Consider the following 21493-nt stretch of genomic DNA (forward strand, 5'->3'; position numbering starts at 1 on the left):
TTAAATATTTTCTTCAACTTTAATGAAGCGAGGGAACCCAGCAAATGCTATAATCCGTCCCAGAGAAGTCAGAAAAAGGGCAAATTCATACAGAATACAGAATGTCAGAACAGATACGCAAGTGGACACAAAATGAGCTTTTCTGCCAGCAGTGAGGGCTGTCCATCTAGCCGACAGAATTAATTTACATGTCCCTACGTAAGAATTATTTACCTTGCTGAAAGGTAAACTACCCAGAACAAGAATGTGAGACAGCTGAGACCACGAAAGGCTGGGAAGAGGAAGGACAGTGTGCTGTCCATACCAGGCATAATTTTCCCTTGAAGCACAAACTCGTCCCTACACTCCATGACCTGTCTCGCCCCACTAATACAAGCAGGGGCTTTGCCCTGTACACTTCTGGATCCCAGGACCTAGAATGGTGCCCCGCACACTAGCACCAACAAGTTTTCGTTGAACCGCCAAGTCAACCGTGGAAGCAGTAAGAGGTAGCGTCTGTGGGACTTTAGGTCCCAGCCCTACCCCAAATAAAAACACAAAGTCAAAAAGTGCGTTTACTGTGCTATCTCAGCTCCAGAAGGAGTCTGGCCCCGCACGTCTCCATTTGATAGGTGCCCAAAGCACCTTTCTATGCGGAAATCTCCCCGAACCTGCCACTGAAGGACAAGTGGCTGACCTGCTTGCTTTGTCGGCCTCTACTCTATAAACACCGTTTACCATTGTTATCTTAGCAAACTTGGGCTGCTGTAACGAAGTACCACAGAGTGGGTGGCCCAGACGACTGACATTATTTCCCGTAGCTCCGGAGGCTGGACATCCAAGATACAGGTGCTGCAGACGGGGTAACTGGTGTGAACCCACTTTCTGGTTTGCAAAGGCTGGACTGGCTTTCCTGGCTGTGGGCTTACCCGTGCTGGGGAAATTCTGTATTTCAATGGAAACTATGCTTTGTCTAGAGCACACCCTTCTGTGTTAGCCGATCGTGGTTCTCTGGAATTACTTTCCACGTCCTAAACTGGGGATTACAGAAAGCAGTGGAATCATTCTTACCTAGAGAGACATGCAGATGAATTCTGCGGGGGGCGGGGGGGGCACACCCTCTCTATGGAAAATCTAGTTTTGCCTCCGTTCACATATTCACTTCAATATTCCTGACCTATAAAAGTGCCTCATCTCGTGTTTCTTCGCTGAGACTTGAATAAAATCTTTAACACTTTTACCTCTTGAAAATTCTAAACATCCGACCACACGGGAGCTGGGTTTTTTCAGTGCAACGAGGAGGTGACCGGACACCGTGCCCCACCCCAGGCAGGCGGGGTCGCTTTGCCAAGTATCATCCATCACTTCCTACTTTTTTTTGTTGTTGTTGTTCTAATAGTTCTTGTACCTGCCTTATGTTCCTTCTCTCCAGCACCTCCACACAGTTAACACTTCGGCAGGTGGATCAGTGGTTTTCAAACTAACATTGGTCAGAATCAACCGGAGAGCTTGTTCAAACACAGAACACAGGGCCCGACCCAGTTTCTGATTCAGCAGATCTGGGGCGGCAGGGGGCCGGGGAGGGGGTGGAGGCCAAGAAGCTGTCTTTCTAATTAGTCTCAGGCAATGCTGATACTGCTGGTCTGGGGACCACAACGGAAAGGTTAAAGGGTAAGTGGGTGTGGAGGGTCTCGGGGGTTCAGGGCTGCCGTCGGGTGCACAGGCTTTGGCTTCAGACAGAACTACGCTGTCACCCCCACCAGGCCTTCCGAGGCCCCCTCTTTAGTGCTCTTGCAGCCCTTCCTGCCCAACCCCCCTCTGCTTTCCATTTGTCATGTGTGTGGCCCGTGGTCTGTCTCTCCTTTCATTGGGCCCTCCTCCTGCAGTCAGGATTGGGGGAGGTGTAGCAGGAGACAGAGCTGAAGAGACGGGCCTGGGAGAAAAGACTGTGACCCCAACATTTTGCCCCGATGTGAAGGATAAGCTGGAGATCCCCCAAACCGAACTTATACAGCCTTCTAAATTTAAAAACATTCATATCCCGTGTTTCACTAACAAAAACAGCAAGCACAAGTTCCTGAACAATCTGAAACAGTATCCTAACTAAACACGGTGACTTTAGCAGAGCCAACACCTGTGCACTCCAGACACATCCTGGCCATCCCATCCAATCAGATGTGTGTCCGGTCTTTCATTCAGTGTTTATTAGGGACTAGGGGCACTGGTGACCACAACTGAGGCCTCTGTTCTCGTGGACTTTACAATCTGACACTAACGAGTGACTGCAAAACTGATTACTTACACAATTATTTACACAATAGGTTTCAATCATGTGCTGGGGAAAAGCATAGGGTGCCGGTGCTAAATGACAGGAAGGAGTCCTGGGAGGCTTCCTTGAGGAGGTGACAGTGGAGCTGAGATCTGGAGGCTAAGAAGGAGGGGACTAGGCGGAGGGTGAGCGGACGAGAGCATCCCGTGTGTGGCAGGAACGGGTGAACTGCAGCTGGAAAGACAGGGTCAGGCCGTGACGAGGAAATATGGCTTCATTGTGACACCAGCCTCCTCCACGCTTCCCTTCCAGCCATCTCCTACCAGGTCTCCATGCGCCTCGGTCGGCCCTACTCGGATCTCTTTGGCATAGCTGCCAGAATGATCCTTTAAAAAGACACCAATGTGATCACGTCACTTCCCTGCTTAAAGCACATCAGCGGCTTCTCACCTCCCACCTCACGAACACACCACTCTTATCTTCACTAACTGAACCCCCACTTTGTTCAGGTACCCACGGCTCACCGACCCCACCCCGGCCGCAGCACTGGGTCTGACTGATCTGTGGGGACCCCCGCTCACTTCCCGGCAGTGATGGGTTCAAGAATGGGGAAGTCAAGTGGGCGAGGGAGTTTGGAGAAAAGTTCCCTCGCTTTCAGGGAGAGCCACAGGAAACCACTCCGTCTCCCCCCAGACAGGGAGGAAGTGCAGACGGCCTGGGACTCTCGGCAGCCAGTTCCGAGCAGAGGGAAGCAGACCTGGGGCCAGCAGACAGAGAAATGGGAAGAGCCCGGGTCCTCAGCGACCTCACCAAATGCTTAACCAACCCTAGAGCCTGCCTTCCCCCACGCTTCCTGTTAGGTGGGACACCGCATCTTCCCGTTTAAGCCGGTCTGAATCTAAGTTTTGTTATTTGCATCAGATGGCACTTCGATGCTTTTAATCCGCAGAGAAAGGCTGTTTGGACTCCTCTGTCTGGCTTCTCCGCCTCGTCTCACTCCTCCAACTGCTACCCACGGCTCCAGTCACGCCCAGCTTTGCGAAGTTCTCGTCTTCATCCCCCTGCTTGGAGTGTCCGTCCAACTCCCCTAGGGCTGGGAAACTCCTACTCGTCCCTCAGAACCCAGGCCGAGGGTCACTTCGTATGTGAAGCCCTATGACACCCCTAAACAGGTGTCACACAGAGGGTCCTCATTTTCTGAATATTTATTATCTTGTTCCTGGGGAGGTAGCAATTTTATCGAAAGACAATCCGACCAACGAACAACTGCTAATTTTGGTCCCCACTATACATTCCTCTATGTTGAAAAATTCTACCTGTCGCCATCCTTCACTCAAAGATCGCTCTCTGCAGATAGCTGGATTCGATGCAAATAACAGGCAACAGACCAGACTGCTGACCACAGTTGCAAATCGTGCAAAAGAGATGAGACTTCCCAGAGTCGATGACCCGAAACTGGGAAACTGCTGGAATCTGGCAGTTGCACCGGCTGGCGATTGCCATGTCTGAAGAAGCCGACCTGACCGACGACGGGAGCCCTGATTCCCTTTGTAGCAAGATATTTACTAGACTCTCTCTACTGTGTCAGGACACGTGCCGGCTGCTATGGTAATCACCAAGAGTAAGACAAACCTTCTGCCAATCTTTTAATGTTATACTCGTTAAAGATACAGTAACCATGCGCAAATACACCACAGAATTTGATACGGTGGTAACAAGGAGCAAACAGTAAGGTAGGCCGACGGCTGTGTGAATGAGTCTCCAAATTTGCCATAGAAGAGTGGTCGTCTCCTAGAAAGGACGCTCTGTAACTGCACCGGGAAGAGCACGCCCGGAGTACACTCCTGAGAGTGAGTTCCCTGCCGCCACGATCTCATTACAGGACTGGCCCCCGGCCAGGTGACTGGACCAAGGGCAGACGGCTGACCCAGGCTGGGCCAATCGGATCCTCATCTGGGAGGTTGGACGTGGAATTCTAACTATTTAAGTGGATGGCAGGAGAAGACATGGCTCAGCTAGAGGGCTGTAGAGAGAAAGAGGAAGAGGAAGGAAAGCAGACAGAGAGAGACACGTGTTGGAGGGGGAGGTCCGCGGGGCAAAGGGGAGCGCCTCGGGCCCCGACGGCTCCCAGGGACAGGTGCCCGTCTCCCGTGACGTCGGCTGGAAGGCCTGCCCTTTGGATCCGCGAGAATCCGAATCCCCCCAGTGAAGCCCCTACATCGTCTGTCTGGGCGTGTGTCCACGCCTTACAAGCAAGATCCCCATTTCGAAGAATGAGCTGCCGTGGCGGAAGCAGTGGAGCCAGATAACATTCGTCAAGTGCCGGGCTCTGTTTTACAAACTTTATACGTATCCGTTTCCATCCTCACGGCTCTTTGAGACGGGTACAAACGTTATCCCCATTTTACAGACGGGGAGACGGAGGCTCGGAAGCCACACAGTAAACGGCAGGGCTGGCTCCCATGGCCCTTGTCGCCACACTCTGGTCTCAGATCTGCCGGGGGATGGACGTGCGCGTATTTTAAGTGTGGTTTTTCTTTGAAAAACAAACAAACAAATAAAAAGTGCGGAAGGTGCACACTGCTTTTTAGACGCGTCGCGCCACCTGAGGCAGTGGCAGCACCGTGACGGCTCAGCATCTCGACGGCGCTGTGCGTGAGCATCACACTCCCCGGCCCGAGCCAGCGTCTCACGACTGTCCCGCACACTAGGGGCGCGGGCTCTGACGCCACCCAAGAGTTGAAAGCTGAGCTTGGACCCTGGACTGCATTAGGTCTGAGTTTAAATCCTCGCTTTGCCTCAGAAGAGCTCATTAACTTTCATGAACCTCAGTCTCCCTGTTATAACATAGAGACGATGATGATGATGATGACGACGACGACGTCTCTCTCATGGGGTTGTGAAGACCCAATGTGACGATGGGCTAAAGTGTCTGCCAGGGAGACCTGCACCCCAGACATGGCCGTGCCTCATGTAAACGCACCGTAAACCACGGGTACCGCTCTGTGTCCCCATCTCCGCCATCCCTTTTCCTGGAAAAAGCACTCTCGATTTCCTTGGGAACGACTTTTCCTCCACTGGCTGTCACCCCGAGGGACCCCCTACGCCTGGGGAGGAATGGCCACGTGACCTCAATCAGGCCACTAGACTCTGCTCTTCCTCGAGAACCTTCGGCCCAGGCATGCAGCACCGAGGGGAGAACGCGGACAGGGAGCAGCCACGGGGAGCAGGCGCACTTCCTTCCTGCGGCCTTCCGCCCGCCCCTGCTGCCGGCACAGCCGGAGCCCCGGGTCCCAGGCCCATCTTCTCCAGCCCTGGTCTCTGGCTTCCCGTCAGGCCTCTGGCTCTCCCACAGACTAAGACTCCCACAAAATCAGACCATCCAGGAGGCCACAGTCTCCGCACAGGTACGCAGGCGGCCTCGCTTCCCACCGTGCGAGCAAAGAACTTCAACCAATGCACCGTTAAAGCAAAGATGAGGTCTCCACAAAGCGAGACAAGTTCCTGAGTCCCCTTCCGGCCCCGGATGAGAGCACGTGTTTGCTCTCTTGCTGGGTGACGATGACCCCAAAGCCAGTGGCTTTAAACAGTGGACATGGGTCATCTCCCAGTTGGCGTATCAGACACTCGAGCAGCTTCGCTCAGTGGCGGTGGCCCGTGACACTAGCCAGGCTGTGGCCACCTGAAGGCTGGTCTGGGGCTAGAGGACCGAGCCCAAGCCAGGCACTGCCCCGGCCAATGAGGGAGGCCTCACTGGCAAGAGGCTGCCACACGGCATCTCCACAGGGCTGCCTGAGGTCTGTGTGATGTGGAAGTCAGCTCCCTGCAGAGAGGGACCCGGGGGACGAGATGGAAGCCACCCCGTGTCAGCAGTCAGCTTGTTCAACCCGATTCCAAGAGGGGCGAGAGCTGGGCCATCTGAGGTTGGCTGCCACATGGGGCGGGGGTGGCCTGGGAGCCCTGGAGGAGTCTCGGCCGCCAGCCACCACCCTCCTTCACCTGAGCCGTTCCTATCCACCCCAAGCACACCTCACGTCAGAAGCCCGCAGACAGTGACTTACAGGAGGCGGATATGAAGAAACAGATGCAGAACAGGCAGAGTGAAGGTCTCCAGTCCAAAGACCGGTCTGGAGAGCTGGAAGAGAGGGACAGACAGGTGTTCGGGGAGGGAGACACAAGCCACCCAAGTGCAAGGACAGAGCAGTGTGAGACGTGTGTGCTGCCCCTCGGCAGCTGGGGGCCCTCTCCTCGTAGCCCCAGTCCAGTTCCGCCCTGCTCATCGATCACCCTCGATTGCTCCAAGTCCAATGGGGGCCTGAGAAGTGGAATCCACGAGTCTGGGCTGCTGCCACATGTGACGGGCTCCAGTGTGTTCCCTCAAAACCCGGGGGTCGCAGCCCCACCCCGGCATCTCAGAATGGGGCCTCTTTGCAGCTGGGCCTTTAAAGAGGTGAGTGAGGTCAAACTGGGCCGTTAGGGTGGGCGTCCATCCTATCTGTATCCTCGTACAAAGAGGACGTTTGCACACAGGTACTAAGGATACAGAGAGGTGACCGTGAGGACAGCAGAAAGCAGCCATTGGCAAGCCAAGGAGAGGTCTCATGAGCATCGAAGCCTGCGAACACCTTGATGTTGGGCTTCCGGCCTCCAGAAATCAGAAAATAATTTTCTGCTGTTTGAGGCCCCTCGACCCCGACTGCAGTATGCTGTAGCCCGAACACACTGAGACACGAGCTGCGTGGGCCACTCTGAGAATGGACTCCCAACCCCCGCTGCGGGCTGCGGGCTGCGGGCACAGAGCCAGGATGAGACCCAGGCCTTCCCCCGGGACTCGGGGTGAAACGGGACCGGCTTCCCTGGCCCACGGTGGTCAGTGCACCTGCATGCGCCCAGACTGTCCCCACTCTGGGTCCTCGTGCCAGCTCCTTGCCGGCCCAGGGCGACCTGCCACGCAGTCCCGAAGGCAGCGTCCACGCGCACAGGTCCCCAGGGCCAGCTCCGCCGCCGTTTGTCCCGTCAGCTGGACAGCGCCTTCTGTATTCGCTCCCGCACTTCCTCGGGTCCCAAGGACACCATCATCTCGGCGACAGGGGGTCCTTGCTACAAAGAGACAAAACGTTGACTACAGTGTACATGGCCCGTAGGAGTCACTCCCCGGGCCACCCCGACACGGCCACCTGCACCCCAAGGAGAAGAGTCTGCATCTCACTGTCTTTAAGGGCCGAGGCCGAGCCCCAGGCCTGCTCTTCCTCTGCTGTGTCTGTCACCCCGATCGACAGCCAGCTCCCTGAGGCACGAGGGCGGGGCATGTGTGCGTTCGGCACTACTGTGCCCACTGGGCCTAGCTCGGTGCTCGCACACAGCAGGTGCTCAGCAGGTGGTGTTTGTGGACTAAGAGGGGAGCAGTCATGTTGCATTCATCTCTGTAACCCTCAGCCCGAGCTCAGTGCCTGCCAGAGAACGTTAGTGGGATGGACACACGAGGGGTGCAGGGAGCAGCCCAGCCACCTGCCCGCCTCACCGGCTGTCCGCTGAGGGCCACGCGGAGGAGTTTCATCACGTGACTGTGTTTGGTGCCTTCCAGATCGTCTGACAGCTTCTTCAGCTCTGCGTTCAGCGTGTCCTGAGTTAAGCTCCTAGCGGGTCCTTCAAAAAGCCTAGAAGAGGCCAGTCTGTGAGGGGCTGCAAGGCCATGGCACATGGGTGGGAGGGGACACTTCAGAAGACTATCCGTCAGCTACAGCGTAACAGTGCAACCACCATTCAAGCCTGCCCGGGGAGGGGGTGGGGTACCATCCGCTCTCCGCCCCTTCCGAGCTGGGGAAGAAAAGACACCGGGAGACCACCCGTGGAGGATCCGGGCACGTGGGCATCGCACGGGCAGGCTGGGCGGGAGCCGTAATGGGAGGGTTTACTGACTGCCACCTCTGCGCATGCAGTCCCCGGGCCTCGGTTTGCTCGCCTGTCAAGTGGGGACGACCACAGCGTCTGCACCTCACAGGGCTACAGGGGGGCTACGTCAAAACTCACAGAGCACTAAGCATGTTGGCTGAACGGGTGGTCAGTTCTCAGCAGTGCCGGAACTCACATTCCAATAAAAAGTTAACTATTAGCCAACGCCTATGACACCCATGAGCTCAGACACATTGCATGAGGGCCTAAAGAGAAACCTGGGGTCGAGTTAGACGTAGAGCGGACGGATGAAGCCCTCTGGGACAGTGAGAAGCAGCTCCAGGACCGGGGCACGGGGACGCAGCTCAGAGGGGCAGGAAGAGAGAGCTCAGGAGACCGTCACCCCAGGAAGGGCCCTGCCGCCAACATGCTGCGACTGCCGTCTGCCCAGTTTGAAGCACTTTGGGGCTGAGGTCCAGCAGGCCAGCGGCCACCACCCACCGTCCCGGCCATCCAGCTGAGACCTCACTGTTCTGTTAAAGCTAGACTTATAAAAACGTCCGCCCAGCCTGATTCTGACACAGGACAAGAGCAGGGCGCAGTGGGGGTAAGTGTGCCCACCCTGAAGAGGGACTGAGGCTAGAGCTCGTCACTGCTGCGGACGGACGGCCCGCCGTGCCTGCTCTGACCCCGCTGGCTCAGGATGGGTCCGGACAGCCCCGCGCCGGAGGCTGGCAGTGAGCAGAGCTGTTGGCTAGGGCGCCTGGGAGTGCAGGCTTCCTTGCTATAACCCTAGGCTTGAGCAGCTGAGTCCCAACTCGAGACAAAAGTAACTCACTGTGTCATTAACTAGGCCCCGTGATTGCTCGTTACAACATGGGAGAAATAAAGCACTGATAACGTAAAATGTCACATGGGGAAAAACAGACCCGCCTCCGTGTCGGGGGTGGGGAAGCAGCCCAGCAAGGAGCCGGTGAAGAGGGACAGGTCCCAGGCAGCCAACAATGGCAGCTCAGGACACGTGGGAGTTGGCCCAGAGCGTGGCCCAGGCCGTGATGGGGGCAGAGGGGACTTCGAGTGACCTGGTAGCTTCTGATGGTTTGCGTGTCAGCTTTCCGGCCCGGAGTGCCTCTAAAATCAATCCCCGCACAGACATGGCAGCTAAGACCGCACCTTCCAGACTCCCTTGCAGCTCAGTGTAGCCACCAGACAGGTGTTCTGGCCAGCGGGTATAGGTGGAAACGGAGTAACTTTTAAGCTGGATCCTTAGGGGCGAGAAACACTTTGTCCTCCTCTCCTTGCCCTCTTCCACCTCCGGCTGAATCATGGCTGGCCCAAGAGCCGCTGCGGACCACGCGGACAAGAGCAAAACCCAGGGATGGCCGTGACATGGAGAGAAGCCGCTCGCCCTGAACTGCCCGCTCCGGGCCGGGTGGTAAGGAGCAGTGCACTCCTGGGCCTGGGGGAGAACCCGCCCCCCATCCACTCGTCCGCAGCCTCTGCAGAGTGGCCAGCGCGGAGGAGTGTGGGGCACACAGTCAAAGGGACGCAGAGAGAAATCAGGTCTAGGTGATGTATTTTTTGGCTCCTGCATTAAGCCTCAGTCAGCCCTGTCCTGGCCACCGCGATCGCGCAGACCGGTCATTCCCTTCTACGGCTGTGTGTCCACCCTTGTCACCGACAGCATGCTGTTCCCTCACAGCGAGAACCAGCATAGCTGCACCTTTCAGCTGAGCAAACAGAAACTCAAAGAGGTGCCATGACTCGGCCCAGGTGAAGCCGTCTGGCAGGTGAAACAGCGGGGTGATGAGAGGTGGAGCCAGACGGCGCCCAGGTGGTCCCAGCGCAGAGCCTGGGCACACCACCTCTTCGGGGGACCCTCGGCTCCTCAGGGCTCCTCCTACCAAGTGCCTCTCACCGGCCACCGGGCTGTGCTGCGGGCACAACAGCCAAGCCCTGGGATAAAGGGGCCCCAGGAGGGAAGGGTGCAGAGCCGCGGACCACGGGGACTCACCCCAGCACGCGCTTGGCGATCACGTCCGCCTTCTCTGAGAGGGCGCCCAGCTCTGCTCGCCCCACGGCCGGGCGAGTCCACAGGTACGAGTGTGCTGGCGACACCAAGTCCTGCAGGCGGCAAATGTGACCCTAGGGGAAGAGGCAGCCACCGAATGCACCGGGGAGAGGGCTGACACACCGGAAGGGGAGAGCGGGGGCCACCCACGCCCCAGTCTCCACACCTGTCTCAGCAGGATGACCCTCTCCACGTAGGCGGGGTCCAGGACAGCACTGTCCGGCCGCTGGCTCCCGAACGCCTCGCCCACGAGCGCCTGCAGCTTCTGCACCAGCTGATGCCTCTGGGTCGCGTCACCCAGCAGTCGGCGGAGGTGCAGCCTGCAGCAGAGGCCAAAAGAGTCTCTTTTCACTCACAGAAAGAAAGGGGTCTGGGCAGGGCCTGAAGCAGGTGGCTAAGGGCCCTAAGCACCCCGGAGACAGGCGTCCAGTGCTTTTAAAGCCGAAGGTACCGTTTTTTTTGTTTGTTTAACGCCTAAAGCACCTGGTCTTCCTAGGCGGTCTCCCATCCACGTACTAACCAGACCCAACCCTGCTTAGCTTCCGAGGTCAGACGAGATCTGGCACGTTCAAGGCATGGCCGTAGACCATAGGTACCGTTTTAAACTAGGAAGAGGGCAAGCACGAACGGAGATTTCTGGCTGCAAAAGGCCCCCACTGCCCAGACTTCAGCTAGCCCGAGCGCAGTGGAGGCGGCCCCGTTTAGACCAAGAGGTCACTCATCTGTAGTCCCTCTGCCCCATGTGTCACCCAGGCCGTCTGCCTGGCCCCTGCAGGCACCCGTTTATGAAGTGGAAGCCGACTGCCAGCTTCCTCGCAGTTTGAGGCCGGGGCTCTGGCACAAAGGGCGGAGGCCGAGGACACGGGTCTCTAAGATTCCGGGCCATGCGACAACTGGAGGGCGGAGCTGCATGAATTCAGTGCTCCCTGTGGAAAAGTTCAGGTTCTCCTCGACTCCAATTATCTGCCTTCCAGAATTCTCCCAACTGCCTGGTTTCTTCCTTCAGAAGCAGGTCCAACCCTGCGGCTAAGCCCTGTCAGTCCTTGGTCCCCTAGGCTGCCTCGAGTAGAGGGACTTGAGGGGGAAAGAGTGAGAGGTGGCGGGCTGAGGACCACCCTGCAGGTGCCTGACCCTGGTCCCTGGCACAGAAGGCAGGCGGCCCAGGGTGGGGACATCCCACGGGCCCTTGGAACTGGACAGGCCTGCAAGTCAGGCCAGCCCACCAGGTGTTCTCAGCAATTCACATGACCACTGGGAGCCCAGGATGGTCACCTGTAATGTGGGGATGACAGCAGGCCTCCCTGACAGGGCACTGTGAGCACTGAGCATAGGCCAGCAGCTGGAGACAGGCAGGGATCTGAATGAAGGCTGCAGTGTGTCAGTGTGTCAGCGGGGTGACCAAAACATGCCATGGTTTTTACAGGAATTAAGGAAAAGCGCGTGAAGTTGGTGTTGAGACTGGTCCCAGGGAAAGGTGGCAGCAGGGAGGGAAAAACCGATGACCCTCTGTCTCTGCTTGCGATCCCATAAGTAGGTCAGTACCTGGGACACACAAGTGCCGCGTGACCCTCAGTCACCGTCACTGCTTCCAGACACTAGGACTGCCGCCGCTGTGACAATCATTGCTGCTATCCTCGCTGCTGTGACCAGAATGGTCGCAGCGGTGGCTTCAAGGAAGGACAGGTGGACGCGCCTCAGTCAGCACGTGTGTTGCCTTCGCTCTCGAATGCCCCATTCGAGAGCTGCCCGTCTGCTCCGTGAACCGGGGCTGGCCACGTGACTTCTCTGCACCTCGGCTCGTGTGCACAACGGGGCAAAATCACTCAGCTGACCTCACGGGTCTGACGGACATAGATGAAGTGGCAGCCCTGAGCACCTGCCGCTGACGTGAGTCCCTGGGCCCACCAAGAAGCACCCGGGAGACCCCATCCCCAAACCAGCGCTCAGGAGGGGCATTAGCGGGTCCTGTCCCCCGAGTACCAGCCAGTCTGCTGGTCTACCGCCCAGGCCCTGAGGCCGGGGCCTGTCCACAGTGACCTGATAGTAACTGTGTTTGGAGGGTTCAGGGGAAAGGACCACTGGGAACACGGGACCGATGCCATGGACGGTGCCCGTCTGGTGTTAGCAGGCATGTGTCGGGGGTTCTGAAGTGGCGACGATCTCTGCCAGGCGTGGGTGGTCGGCAGAGGCCATGCAAGGGGTGGCCAGGCGTGCCGTCATGACAGAGCGTGCCCAGCGCTGACAGCTCTTTGTGTGCCAGGCTGTGCCAAGTACCGAGATGGCGCATCTAATTCAGTCCGACTCTCACAACGTGGCACGGGGCAGGGGCGGGGTGAGGCGTCCTGTGATTAGCCCCGTTTAGAGGAGAGGAAGCAGCGGCTTGAAGACCTCAAGTGACTGACCTGTAGGCACTAGATGCCTGGGACCATGGCCAGTACCAGGTATGCGCGGCTCCAGAGTGCACAGGACCCTTTGCCATGGACCGATCCTCAGCAAGAGGGCCCTCCCCCGCCAGGCTCCCCAGGCTCCCCACGCACCTGTTGAACTCCGGGAGCTTCTCCAGGTCCAGCAGGGCAGAGTGGCTGGTGATCCGGGTCAGGTCAAACTGCGTGATCAGCTCTGGCAAGGTCCTGCCCATCTGGTTCTCTGTGAGGGAGGGAGGCCCAGCCCCTCAGCTCGCTCCCTCCTTCCCTCCTCCACCTCCGCCCCACCCCCACTTTCAACCCCAAGGGAGGCTGAGCAGGCACTCTCTGGGTTCCCCACCCCAACCTGACCTAAGGATTCACTTCTAGCTACTTTACACATCAAGGGCCCAAGTGAGCTTTCAAATGCAGAAAAAAATTCTGTCATTAAGGAAAAAAGAGTCTGATGAGAGTCAGGCTAAACCCAGCCTCGCTGCCCGCAGACGTACTCACCACCCGGCTGTGCCCGGGCACCCCGACCCCAGGGGTCTGGGTGGGGCCTGAGCACTGCACACAGGGCACAAGGCGTAGGGCACAAGCTTCCCGGATGACTCCGAGGACAGCAGGGTGGACTGCGACTGTCCTGGGGTTGCTCCGTCCCTAACTAGCTGGGTGACGCTGGCTACCTACTCCACCCCTGAGCCTTGCAACCCTCTTACAGAGATGATAAATACCTCTCGAGGGTCTCCTAAGGATTAAATACGAGCAGAATGAATGATAAGCAGACTGTTACTGTCGCATTTGAGAAATTCCTCCACAGAGATCACCCTATTCAGTGCCTCTCTAAGATCTGGGCTCAGCTTGGAATGAACTGGGGTCGTGGAAACACCAGTGCTTCTGTCAGCAGATGGACTTGTCCTAGTGGTGACGTCACCGCAATAACCCTGGGAGCTGTGAGTTTCGAGCCTGCAGTGCTGGGCGCCTCACACTCACGAGCTCACTGGACCCTCGCATAGGCCCGAGGTGGACAGGTAGCCCCGTTTCACAGAGGAACAGCTGAGGTTCGGGACCGTACGCTCCTAGGGGGCAGGGGACACGTCCATCTCGTCTGCAGTGGCCGCAGCGCTCAGCAGCACCTGGCTTAATAAATGTCCGTGGGGTCAAAGAACCAGCTCGTGCTGGTTCCCGCCGCAGTGGGCGGCACGGCGAGACTGGGGGCTGGGTGGGCCCGAGCAGAAGGTCCGGCTCCTCGCAGGTGGGGGTACCTACCTGCGAACCCCGAGCCGCAGTGGGTGATGATGTCAAGCAAGGCGCCCGGCAGGAAGCCGGCGGCGGCGAAGCGCTCCAGGAAAATGTCGCCCTGCCTCTTGGACAGCTTGCTGCCATCTCTGTTGAGCAGCAGCGGCAGGTGGGCGAAGCGTGGCGGCTGCCAGCCCAGGGCCCGGTAGAGGAGCAGGTGCTTGGAGGTGGACACCAGCCATTCCGAGCCCCGCAGCACGTGGCTGACGCCCATGTGGTGGTCATCCACCACGCAGGCCAGGTGGTACGTGGGGAAGCCATCGCTCTTCAGGATGACCGGGTCCCCCTCCACACTGGCCACCTCGTGCCGATTCCAGCCGTACACCAGGTCCTGGAAGGCTGGCGCCGCCTCCTCCAGCCGGAAGCGGACAGCGGGCTTGGGGTGCTTGGCCAGCTTTTCGGCCACCTGCCTCGGGCTCAGGTCCCGGCACCGATTGTCATAGCTGTTGGGGAGCAGAGCGGCACGGGGTAAGAGCACCGTGACGGGCAGGAGCCCCGCCTACGTCTGATAATCGATGACCCTGGCGCAAAGCGCAGCCCGACAAGGCGCGAGGACGCTGTTTACGACAAAAGGACAACGCCGCGGCAAATGCAGCGACCTCGTCTAACAGTCACGGAGACCGGAACTCGGGTCACGGTGCCGCCGCTGACGGCGGCGCAAGCTGGGGCCCCCTCTTGCAGCCACGTGACCCCGCACGGCCACATCTTGGCAGGCCCCCACACCCCGCACGTGTGCAAAATGAGGGACGTCCATGTCAGTCCCCACTGGTTTTATTACAAGATCAGAAGTGACATCGGGGATCCTTGATACGGGACTGAGTGCATGACGACGACACCCCCACACGGCAGGGCAACACTACGCGAGCTGAGAAAACACTGTGGACTGATGGGGACCGACCCTCAGGACAGGAAGTTGCCCAGTACGTGTGCCGTGTGCTACCATGTGAATGGGGGAGAGGAGGAAGCACGTGCACTTGTCAGCGTGCACGCAGTGTCTCTGGGAGACATGAGCCAGCTCTAACGCCACTTGTCTCTGGGGAAAGGACCAAGTAGCCAGAGTCAGGGCTGGGAGAGCTCCCCGCACACGTGAGAAAATTTTACTTATTAAAATAACAGAATCACCTTACGAGTCACTGCCTGCAACCTGACGTGGCAGGCGGCTCTGACCTGGCGCAGTGACCCCTGCCTCTTGGTGTTCTTGCCCTTGTGTCACCCCAGTGTGTGCTGGACCTGGTGACGTCCCCGCTTCCCCGATTAGGTCCCGCAGGGACTCTGGCTGCGTCTCACCCTCTCGCTTTCTCCCCGGCCCACTCTGGGAAAGCCAGCTGCCACGGAGAAGCCCACGTGCTGAGGAACGGACGTGCCTGGCAGCAGCCGGCGAGGCCCGGAGCGCTGCTGACAGCCTCGTGGGGAAGCGGAGGCGGATCCTGGCTGAGCAGAGCCGTGAGGTCACAGCACTCTGGCCTGGACCTTGACTGCAGCATCGTGAGAAACCCTGAGCCAAAGGTCCAGGTGAGCCGTGCCCAGACTCCTGACCCCCAGAAACTGTGTGGTCTAAAGTGTGGGGTAACCTGCTTTGCGGCACAGCTCAGGGGCGTGTGCGGCCGGGGGGAGCACCGTGGCGGGCTGGGGCTCTCACCGGGGCGTCTGCCGGCTCCTCAGGGCCTCCTTCTTCAGCAGCTCCAGCCGCTGCGGGGAGCAGAAGCAGCGGTAAGCGGCGCCCGTCCGCAGCAGCGCGTCCGCGGCCTGGGCGTACAGCTCCAGCCGCTGGGACTGCAGGTAGGGCCCAGCAGGGCCTCCCCGGCGCGGGCTCTCGTCAGGCGGGATGCCTGGGGCACAGACAGAGAACGGTCCCCACACAGTGACCAGGGTGCTCATGGAGCTGGTTCCCCAGCACACTACCCTCTGGTCCTCCCAGCAGCCCCGAGCTCGGCACCGCCACTGCTTCCCTTCCACGGGTGAAAAGCTAAAGCAGAGGCCAGGGCCCCAGGCCGCGTGGCCTGGTGGACGGAGCTTGGGCGGAGGCGTGAGGCTCCTGTCCACACTCTTCCACCCACTCTTCCGCCCACCCTTCCGCTGGGAAGGTAACTGTCCAGGCCCCGAAGGCCGGGTCCGGGAGAAGCAGTGTGCTTCTGGACTCCTGGCTCTGCCCGTGACAAGTCACCTGGGTGTGGGAGCGCCAAGTGCCTGGCGCCTGCCGGCTGCGTTTCTGTTCTGTGACCCCCGTGAAGCCTCAGAACCACCGTGCCAAGTAGAAGTCATTGTCCCCATTCGTTAAGGAGGATGCTGAGGCACAGGGAGGCCTGGTCATTGTGTGGCCAAGGACAAGGGGCACGATGAGATTCGTGGCCCGGTGGCTGACCTCGAGTCCATGTCCTGACCCACTCACTGTACCGCCTCTTTGCAGTCCTGCGCCTTTCCAAGCCTCAGTTTCCCCCTCCACAAAGTGGTACGAACAGGCCGCTGGGCAGGGGGCTGAGGACTAAAGGCCCACGCATGCCCGTGACGGGCCCAAGCCAAGGCCCAGCTTCTCCAGGCCACAAAGGACAGATTTAAGCACAAACACTTCCAGAAGGGCAGAGGGGACATGGGAGAGCTGGATGTCGGCGCTGCTAGGTGTGTGTGGGGCGCCGTCGGCTGGGCCCGCACTGCCATCAGGGTTGTTTGGCCCCCCGCCCCGGACCTCCCCGTTTCTGCGCTCTTCAGAAGAGAGGACATTCTAGGTGCCCTGGGGAGTCCCTTCCCCCTAATTTGCTGCGTTCGCCCCGTGAATGCCCCGGGGTTTAAGTGTGACTCTGGTTAGGGGACTGAAACCCACGTTCACGAAGAAGCTGGTGCGGAAATGTTCACGGGAATTTCACTCACAACAGTTAAAGTGAGAACCCAAATGCCCATCAATGGATAACCGCAGAAGCAGGACGTAGCACTGCCACGTGATGACTAGAATCCGGTCGTAAAAAGGAGTGAAGCACCGGTACCCGGTACAACGCAGACGAACCCTATGCTAAACAAAGGCCAGTCACAAAATGGCACAGCGCGTGATGCCACTTAAGGAGCGTCCAAAACAGGCAGACCACAGGATAGAAAGATGAGCGGTTGCCAGGGGGCTGGAGGGGGAGGAGGAAGGAGTGACTGACTGCTGATAGGTACGGAGTTGGTGTCGTTTGGGCTGATGGAAACACCTGGAATAAGGTAATGTGATGGCTGCACACCACAGCAAATGTACCGAATCTACTGAGTTGTACACTATGAAATGATGGATTTAATATTATGTGAATTATATTAATTAAAAAAAAAGAGTGACTCCCGAAGCGAGAAGCTCTAGAGTCAGCTGCGTTGGGGTGCCTGGGTACCTGCCCTCCGCCCCCACAAATTCTGGGGTGGGCGGCTCAGCAGCCACGCTGCACGAGGGGCTCCAGGTGCCTCACCGCATCCCTCATGACCAGGAGGGTGTCTACAGGCAACCAAAGTTCTCGCCGGGGCCTCGCGGCGTTCACGATCCACCTCCTGCCAAACTGGCTGGCCCCGCCTCTCCAGTGACCGCTCTGCTCACTGGGCGTGGGCCGCACCGGCCTCCTTGCTGCTCCGCTGGTACGCACAGTAGTTGGGTGACCAGCAGTTAGGTTCCACGGGGCCTGTGCACCTGCTGTTCCTGCTGCTCTGCACAGTCTCCCCCCAAGGAAAAAACAGGGCTGGCCCCTGACTTCCTGCAAGTCTCTGCTCTCATGTCACCTGTCACCTCTGCAGTGAAGGCCACCGTATCCAAGAGCAGCACCCCCGGGCTCCCAGCCCGCCCTTTCCTCGGCAGCACTGAGTGTCACTCAGCGTCGTGAAGAGCATGCCTTCAGCAGTTTGCCTCCTGCCCCGACCCACTGAGCACAGAGCTGGAACACTGCGTGGGCCACAGGACGTGACCTTTATGAGTGAATGCCTTTACCTGGCTAACCTTGACTGGGAACCTGCTACAGCCTCCAACAACAGAAGCCAGTAAGGAAATCGGCTTCTGCCCTTTACGAATCCAGAGTTCAGTTAATAGTTTACCTGAGATAAAATACACATCTCAAAATAATCTTGGTATTTTCTCTTGGGGCGCTTAACTAGTCATACCAGTCTGGCAGGTAGGCAACTATGGGCCTAGAGGCTGCACTGCACTCCTCCTTGTCCTCCTGAGCCTGGCTGTGCTCAGGGCCGGACCGCCCACGAGGAGGCGGACTTCAGGGGCTGCCGTTTCGTCGGCTCATGCAACGTGGTTAAAAACAACAAAAGTCGCCCAAATCTGAGCTTAGATTTTAACAGGGAAACAGTCACTAAAAAACAATGATAACAACGAAAACCCAGAGCCTGGCCCCACTGGGAAATCAGAAGAGCTCACCAGCTGGCCCAGCGTTCCCACGAAGGGAACAAGAAAAATCTCAAAACAGCCCTGGAGGTTTACTTCCAGGAGCTTCACCATCTTTTCAGGTGGCACCTGCCACCCTGGACGGCACAAATGTACCCATGTCTCTAGGAGTTCTCCATCCAGGCTCCCTTCCTGTTCCCTCTTCCCTCCGTGGAGCAGGGTCCCTTCCCTGCCAGCCTCACCTGCCCACTCCAGCATGTCCTCAATATTCTCCGCTGCCCCAGGCACAAGGCGGGTCTGGTCCGTGTCCTCCAGCCGCAAAATGAAGCTACCTCCATGCTTCTTGGCAAAGATGTAGTTGTACAGGGCAGTGCGGAGGCCGCCCAGGTGCAAGAAGCCTGATGGGACACAAGATGGGACGTGAGCTGACGGGTTTCAGCCAAGCAGCAAGCTTGCGACAGAATGTCCCAATGATTATCGAAGCCCAAGAAACGGCTACCCCCAGCCCTGTCGCAACTGTCCAGCCAGCACCCAGTCAGACCACCACAGAGGACAGGGGTGGTGTTCCACTGGGGAGCATGTCACTTTGTAAAAAGGCTCCAGCTGCACCCATCATTCTACTTTGAGATTTGCCTCGAGGCCAAGTGTCACCCAGAGGAGAAGCAGAGGATTATTCACTTAAGTTATCACACGTGCATGTGACTTATGCAGATCCAACGATGCGCTTGGGCAAAAAAAATTAATTACAAATTAAAAACGCTGTAAAGTGACATTTTGCCTATAGCTTCTACGCACCGTCATAACTAACCTCATCCTACACTTTGGATTTTATCTACTCGAGATTTTTACCTTCAGTGCTGACTTTAAAAACTGACCAAAAGCAACATTCGATTCATGATACTTCTCCTCGGCCAAGTTTACACTCCTAAGATTTTACTTGTAAATCATTCCCGACTGAAAACTTAAAACGAAGTTTTCCCAGGGCTGTCATTTCCGCTTCCCCTTCCTTCTTTGGTCCAGCCCACAGCCCTGTCTCCACAATGAGCTCAGCTGCATCTCCAGGTACCGAAGGGAGCACAGGACAGGAAAAGCTCTGATGGGTCAGGCAGACTCAATGTGTGTGACCCTCCAGCTAGTTATTGCAAGGCCACCATAAAACCAGTGGTCCCCAAGATAGAAGACAAGGGGTCCAGGAGTTGAAAGCGAGGCCTCTTACATCAAATGGACCTGAATTCAAATTCTGCATCCACCATTTACTAGTCGCTATCCCTTGGGCACTCTACTTTTGTGAGTTTCAATGTCTTCAGCTCTTAGAGGGATCAAAAACAGATATTTGAAACCCTCCTTAAAGGCTTGCTGGGAGGCCTAAATGCTGACCAAAGTACACCTTTCAATTAATTTTAGCTATTGTAATGATCTATGTTGCTTATTGTTTCCTCTGTCTATAGTCCACCGCCTTTCCTACATGGCCTTTTCCTGCAAATCAGCAAGGAAACACGAATTATAATCATAGTAGAAGTTACTGTTTATGAAGTGCTTTCTGTAAGTACCAGACTTTGCTAAGTGCTTCAGCTACATCAGCTCAAACCCATGAAACAGGTACTATCACTAGCCCTGTTTGACAGATGGTAAAACTCAGAGGCTAAGAAGGGGCTAAGTAATTTGCCCAAGTCATACATCTAAGAAAGGTGTGACTTGGACAAATTAAGAAGCCAAAAATTTGGACCCAGACAATCCCAGGGCTTGCTCCTCAATGCGAACTGCAGACAGGTACTAGTCTGCAAACTGTTGCTAGTTCACAACCAAGTAAGTACAGAAATTGAGTGTGAAAATGTTTAGAAACTCACGGCAATCTGACAATTATTTTCTATTTAATAAAAAGGTTCATATTTTGTATGCTTTTAAGGTTTTCATCTTCCTAGTAATTCACTTCTGTTGATTTTATAAAAGTATTGGTTCATAATCGATTGCAAATTGGAAATCCATCCTTTTACCATGGATGGTCTGAGAAGCACTCTCTACAGTATATTGCCTGCCGAGGAAGATCCTGTCACTCTGGGTGGCTGCAACCATGCCACAAAGGTATCCTTATACAGACACCAGGGACCAGAATGAGAGGCCTGATCCTTGTGGAGAAGGCAGAGAGTAGCCTCGGTAACAACAGAATTGTGGGAACTGGTGGGGGTCCTGACAAGATCCCACCAGGGTATACACTGGGCCCCTGACCCGCTCTGTTGGTGCTAAGCTCCAACACCAACCACAGGGCCTGTGCCTCCCCAGATTCCTCTGCCCAAAAGGCTCCTCCTGTGGGCTTCACGGAGCTCGCTCCCTGTCATTTCGGTCTCTGCTCAAATGTCAGCAAGGCCTTCCTGAGCATCCTACCTAACCCGGGTCCCCTGTGCAGCTTCATTTCCCGCATGGCACCCGTGACTGCCAGTATTTTTATATGTGCTTGTCGCGGTCACTACGTGTAGGCTCAAGAGCCAGGGCCCCACTTTCTCGGTGACCACTGTACGCCAGCGAAGCAGTGCCTGGCACTTTCTACTTCGCACACATTTACCGAACATGTGAAAAAGACCGAAAGAGACGGTACAGCCTAATGAACACCAAGGAACTCCTGGCAATACGAGTAATTTCCCCTCGTGGGCTCTGTAAAATGGGGTCGCACTGCCCGCCTAGTCTGACTCCACCGGAAGGGGTTCGTTCAAGCGCGTTCGGGGGGCGGGCACGCGACAGTGGGCCTCGGCCTGCAGCGTCACGTCCGCCAAGGTTACCTGTGGGGCTGGGAGCGAACCGCACTCGCACCGCAGCCCCGGGGTCAATGCCTAGGCTGGCCTCGCGCCGTCCCAACGAGCGGCCCAAGGCCGCCAGGGGCCTGCCCGGCCGCAGCAGCCGCCTCAGGAGCGCCGCCATGTGGGGTGGACTCGACCACGTGGGCTCCTCGAGCATCACTTCCGGGGACTCCTCCCAGCCAATCCGCTCCCGCCACAGCGGGCGCAACCCCGCCCCTTAAAGGCGCAGGCCGCCCAGCCCGCGAGCCCACGCCCCCTGCACGGCCGCGGCCCAGCTCGGCCTCCAGGGGGCAGAGCCGGTGGGCGGGCGAGTGCCCGGTCCCGCCCCGCTCGGCTGCCCGAAGCTGAAGCGTGGCAGGGGCCGGGCCGGGGAAGCGGAGGAGGCGGGTCTCCATAGAAACCCCCGCCTGTTTCCGGCCGGGCTGTGCGAGGTTAGGGGCTGCTGCGGGG

At 57.5% G+C, this 21493-nt stretch overlaps 1 protein-coding gene and 1 pseudogene across 3 annotated transcripts; both read right to left on the reverse strand.

The window, feature by feature from the left end:
• EARS2 (glutamyl-tRNA synthetase 2, mitochondrial) lies at positions 1-21191 on the reverse strand. Of its 3 annotated transcripts, XR_002776095.1 has the most exons (10): positions 21026-21190; positions 18494-18649; positions 15552-15741; positions 13883-14355; positions 12749-12857; positions 10378-10531; positions 10155-10285; positions 7770-7905; positions 6310-7348; positions 1-2634 (listed from the first exon to the last, which is right to left on the reverse strand). XR_002776095.1 is itself a non-coding variant. In XM_011374430.2 (9 exons), exons 1-9 carry the CDS (start codon positions 21162-21164, stop codon positions 7265-7267), a joined length of 1551 nt encoding a protein of 516 aa, XP_011372732.1. In that variant the 5' UTR covers positions 21165-21191; the 3' UTR covers positions 3882-7264. The 3 variants fall into 3 exon arrangements, 2 of the variants coding, with proteins under 2 accessions (XP_011372732.1, XP_011372731.1); XM_011374430.2 differs by lacking the exon at positions 1-2634 and having other exon boundaries at positions 3882-7348; positions 10155-10264; positions 21026-21191; XM_011374429.2 differs by lacking the exon at positions 1-2634 and having other exon boundaries at positions 3882-7348.
• On the reverse strand, positions 10683-10798 carry LOC111729112 (annotated as a pseudogene).
• Positions 21192-21493: the final 302 nt, after the last annotated feature.

This window comes from Pteropus vampyrus, unplaced genomic scaffold (genome assembly GCF_000151845.1).
Source record: "Pteropus vampyrus isolate Shadow unplaced genomic scaffold, Pvam_2.0 Scaffold247, whole genome shotgun sequence".
Taxonomy (NCBI): Eukaryota; Metazoa; Chordata; class Mammalia; order Chiroptera; family Pteropodidae; genus Pteropus; species Pteropus vampyrus.

Excerpts from the sequence above, each read along its gene's own strand:
- EARS2 (XM_011374429.2), bottom strand. The coding sequence starts at position 21,164 with ATGGCGGCGCTCCTGAGGCGGCTGCTGCGGCCGGGCAGGCCCCTGGCG. Across the intron at positions 7,906-10,154 it reads ATCGCCAAGCGCGTGCTGGG|GCTTTTTGAAGGACCCGCTA; the intron begins GTGAGTCCCCGT and ends GGCCTCTTCTAG. Across the intron at positions 7,349-7,769 it reads TGGCCCTCAGCGGACAGCCG|CAAGGACCCCCTGTCGCCGA; the intron begins GTGAGGCGGGCA and ends GTCTCTTTGTAG.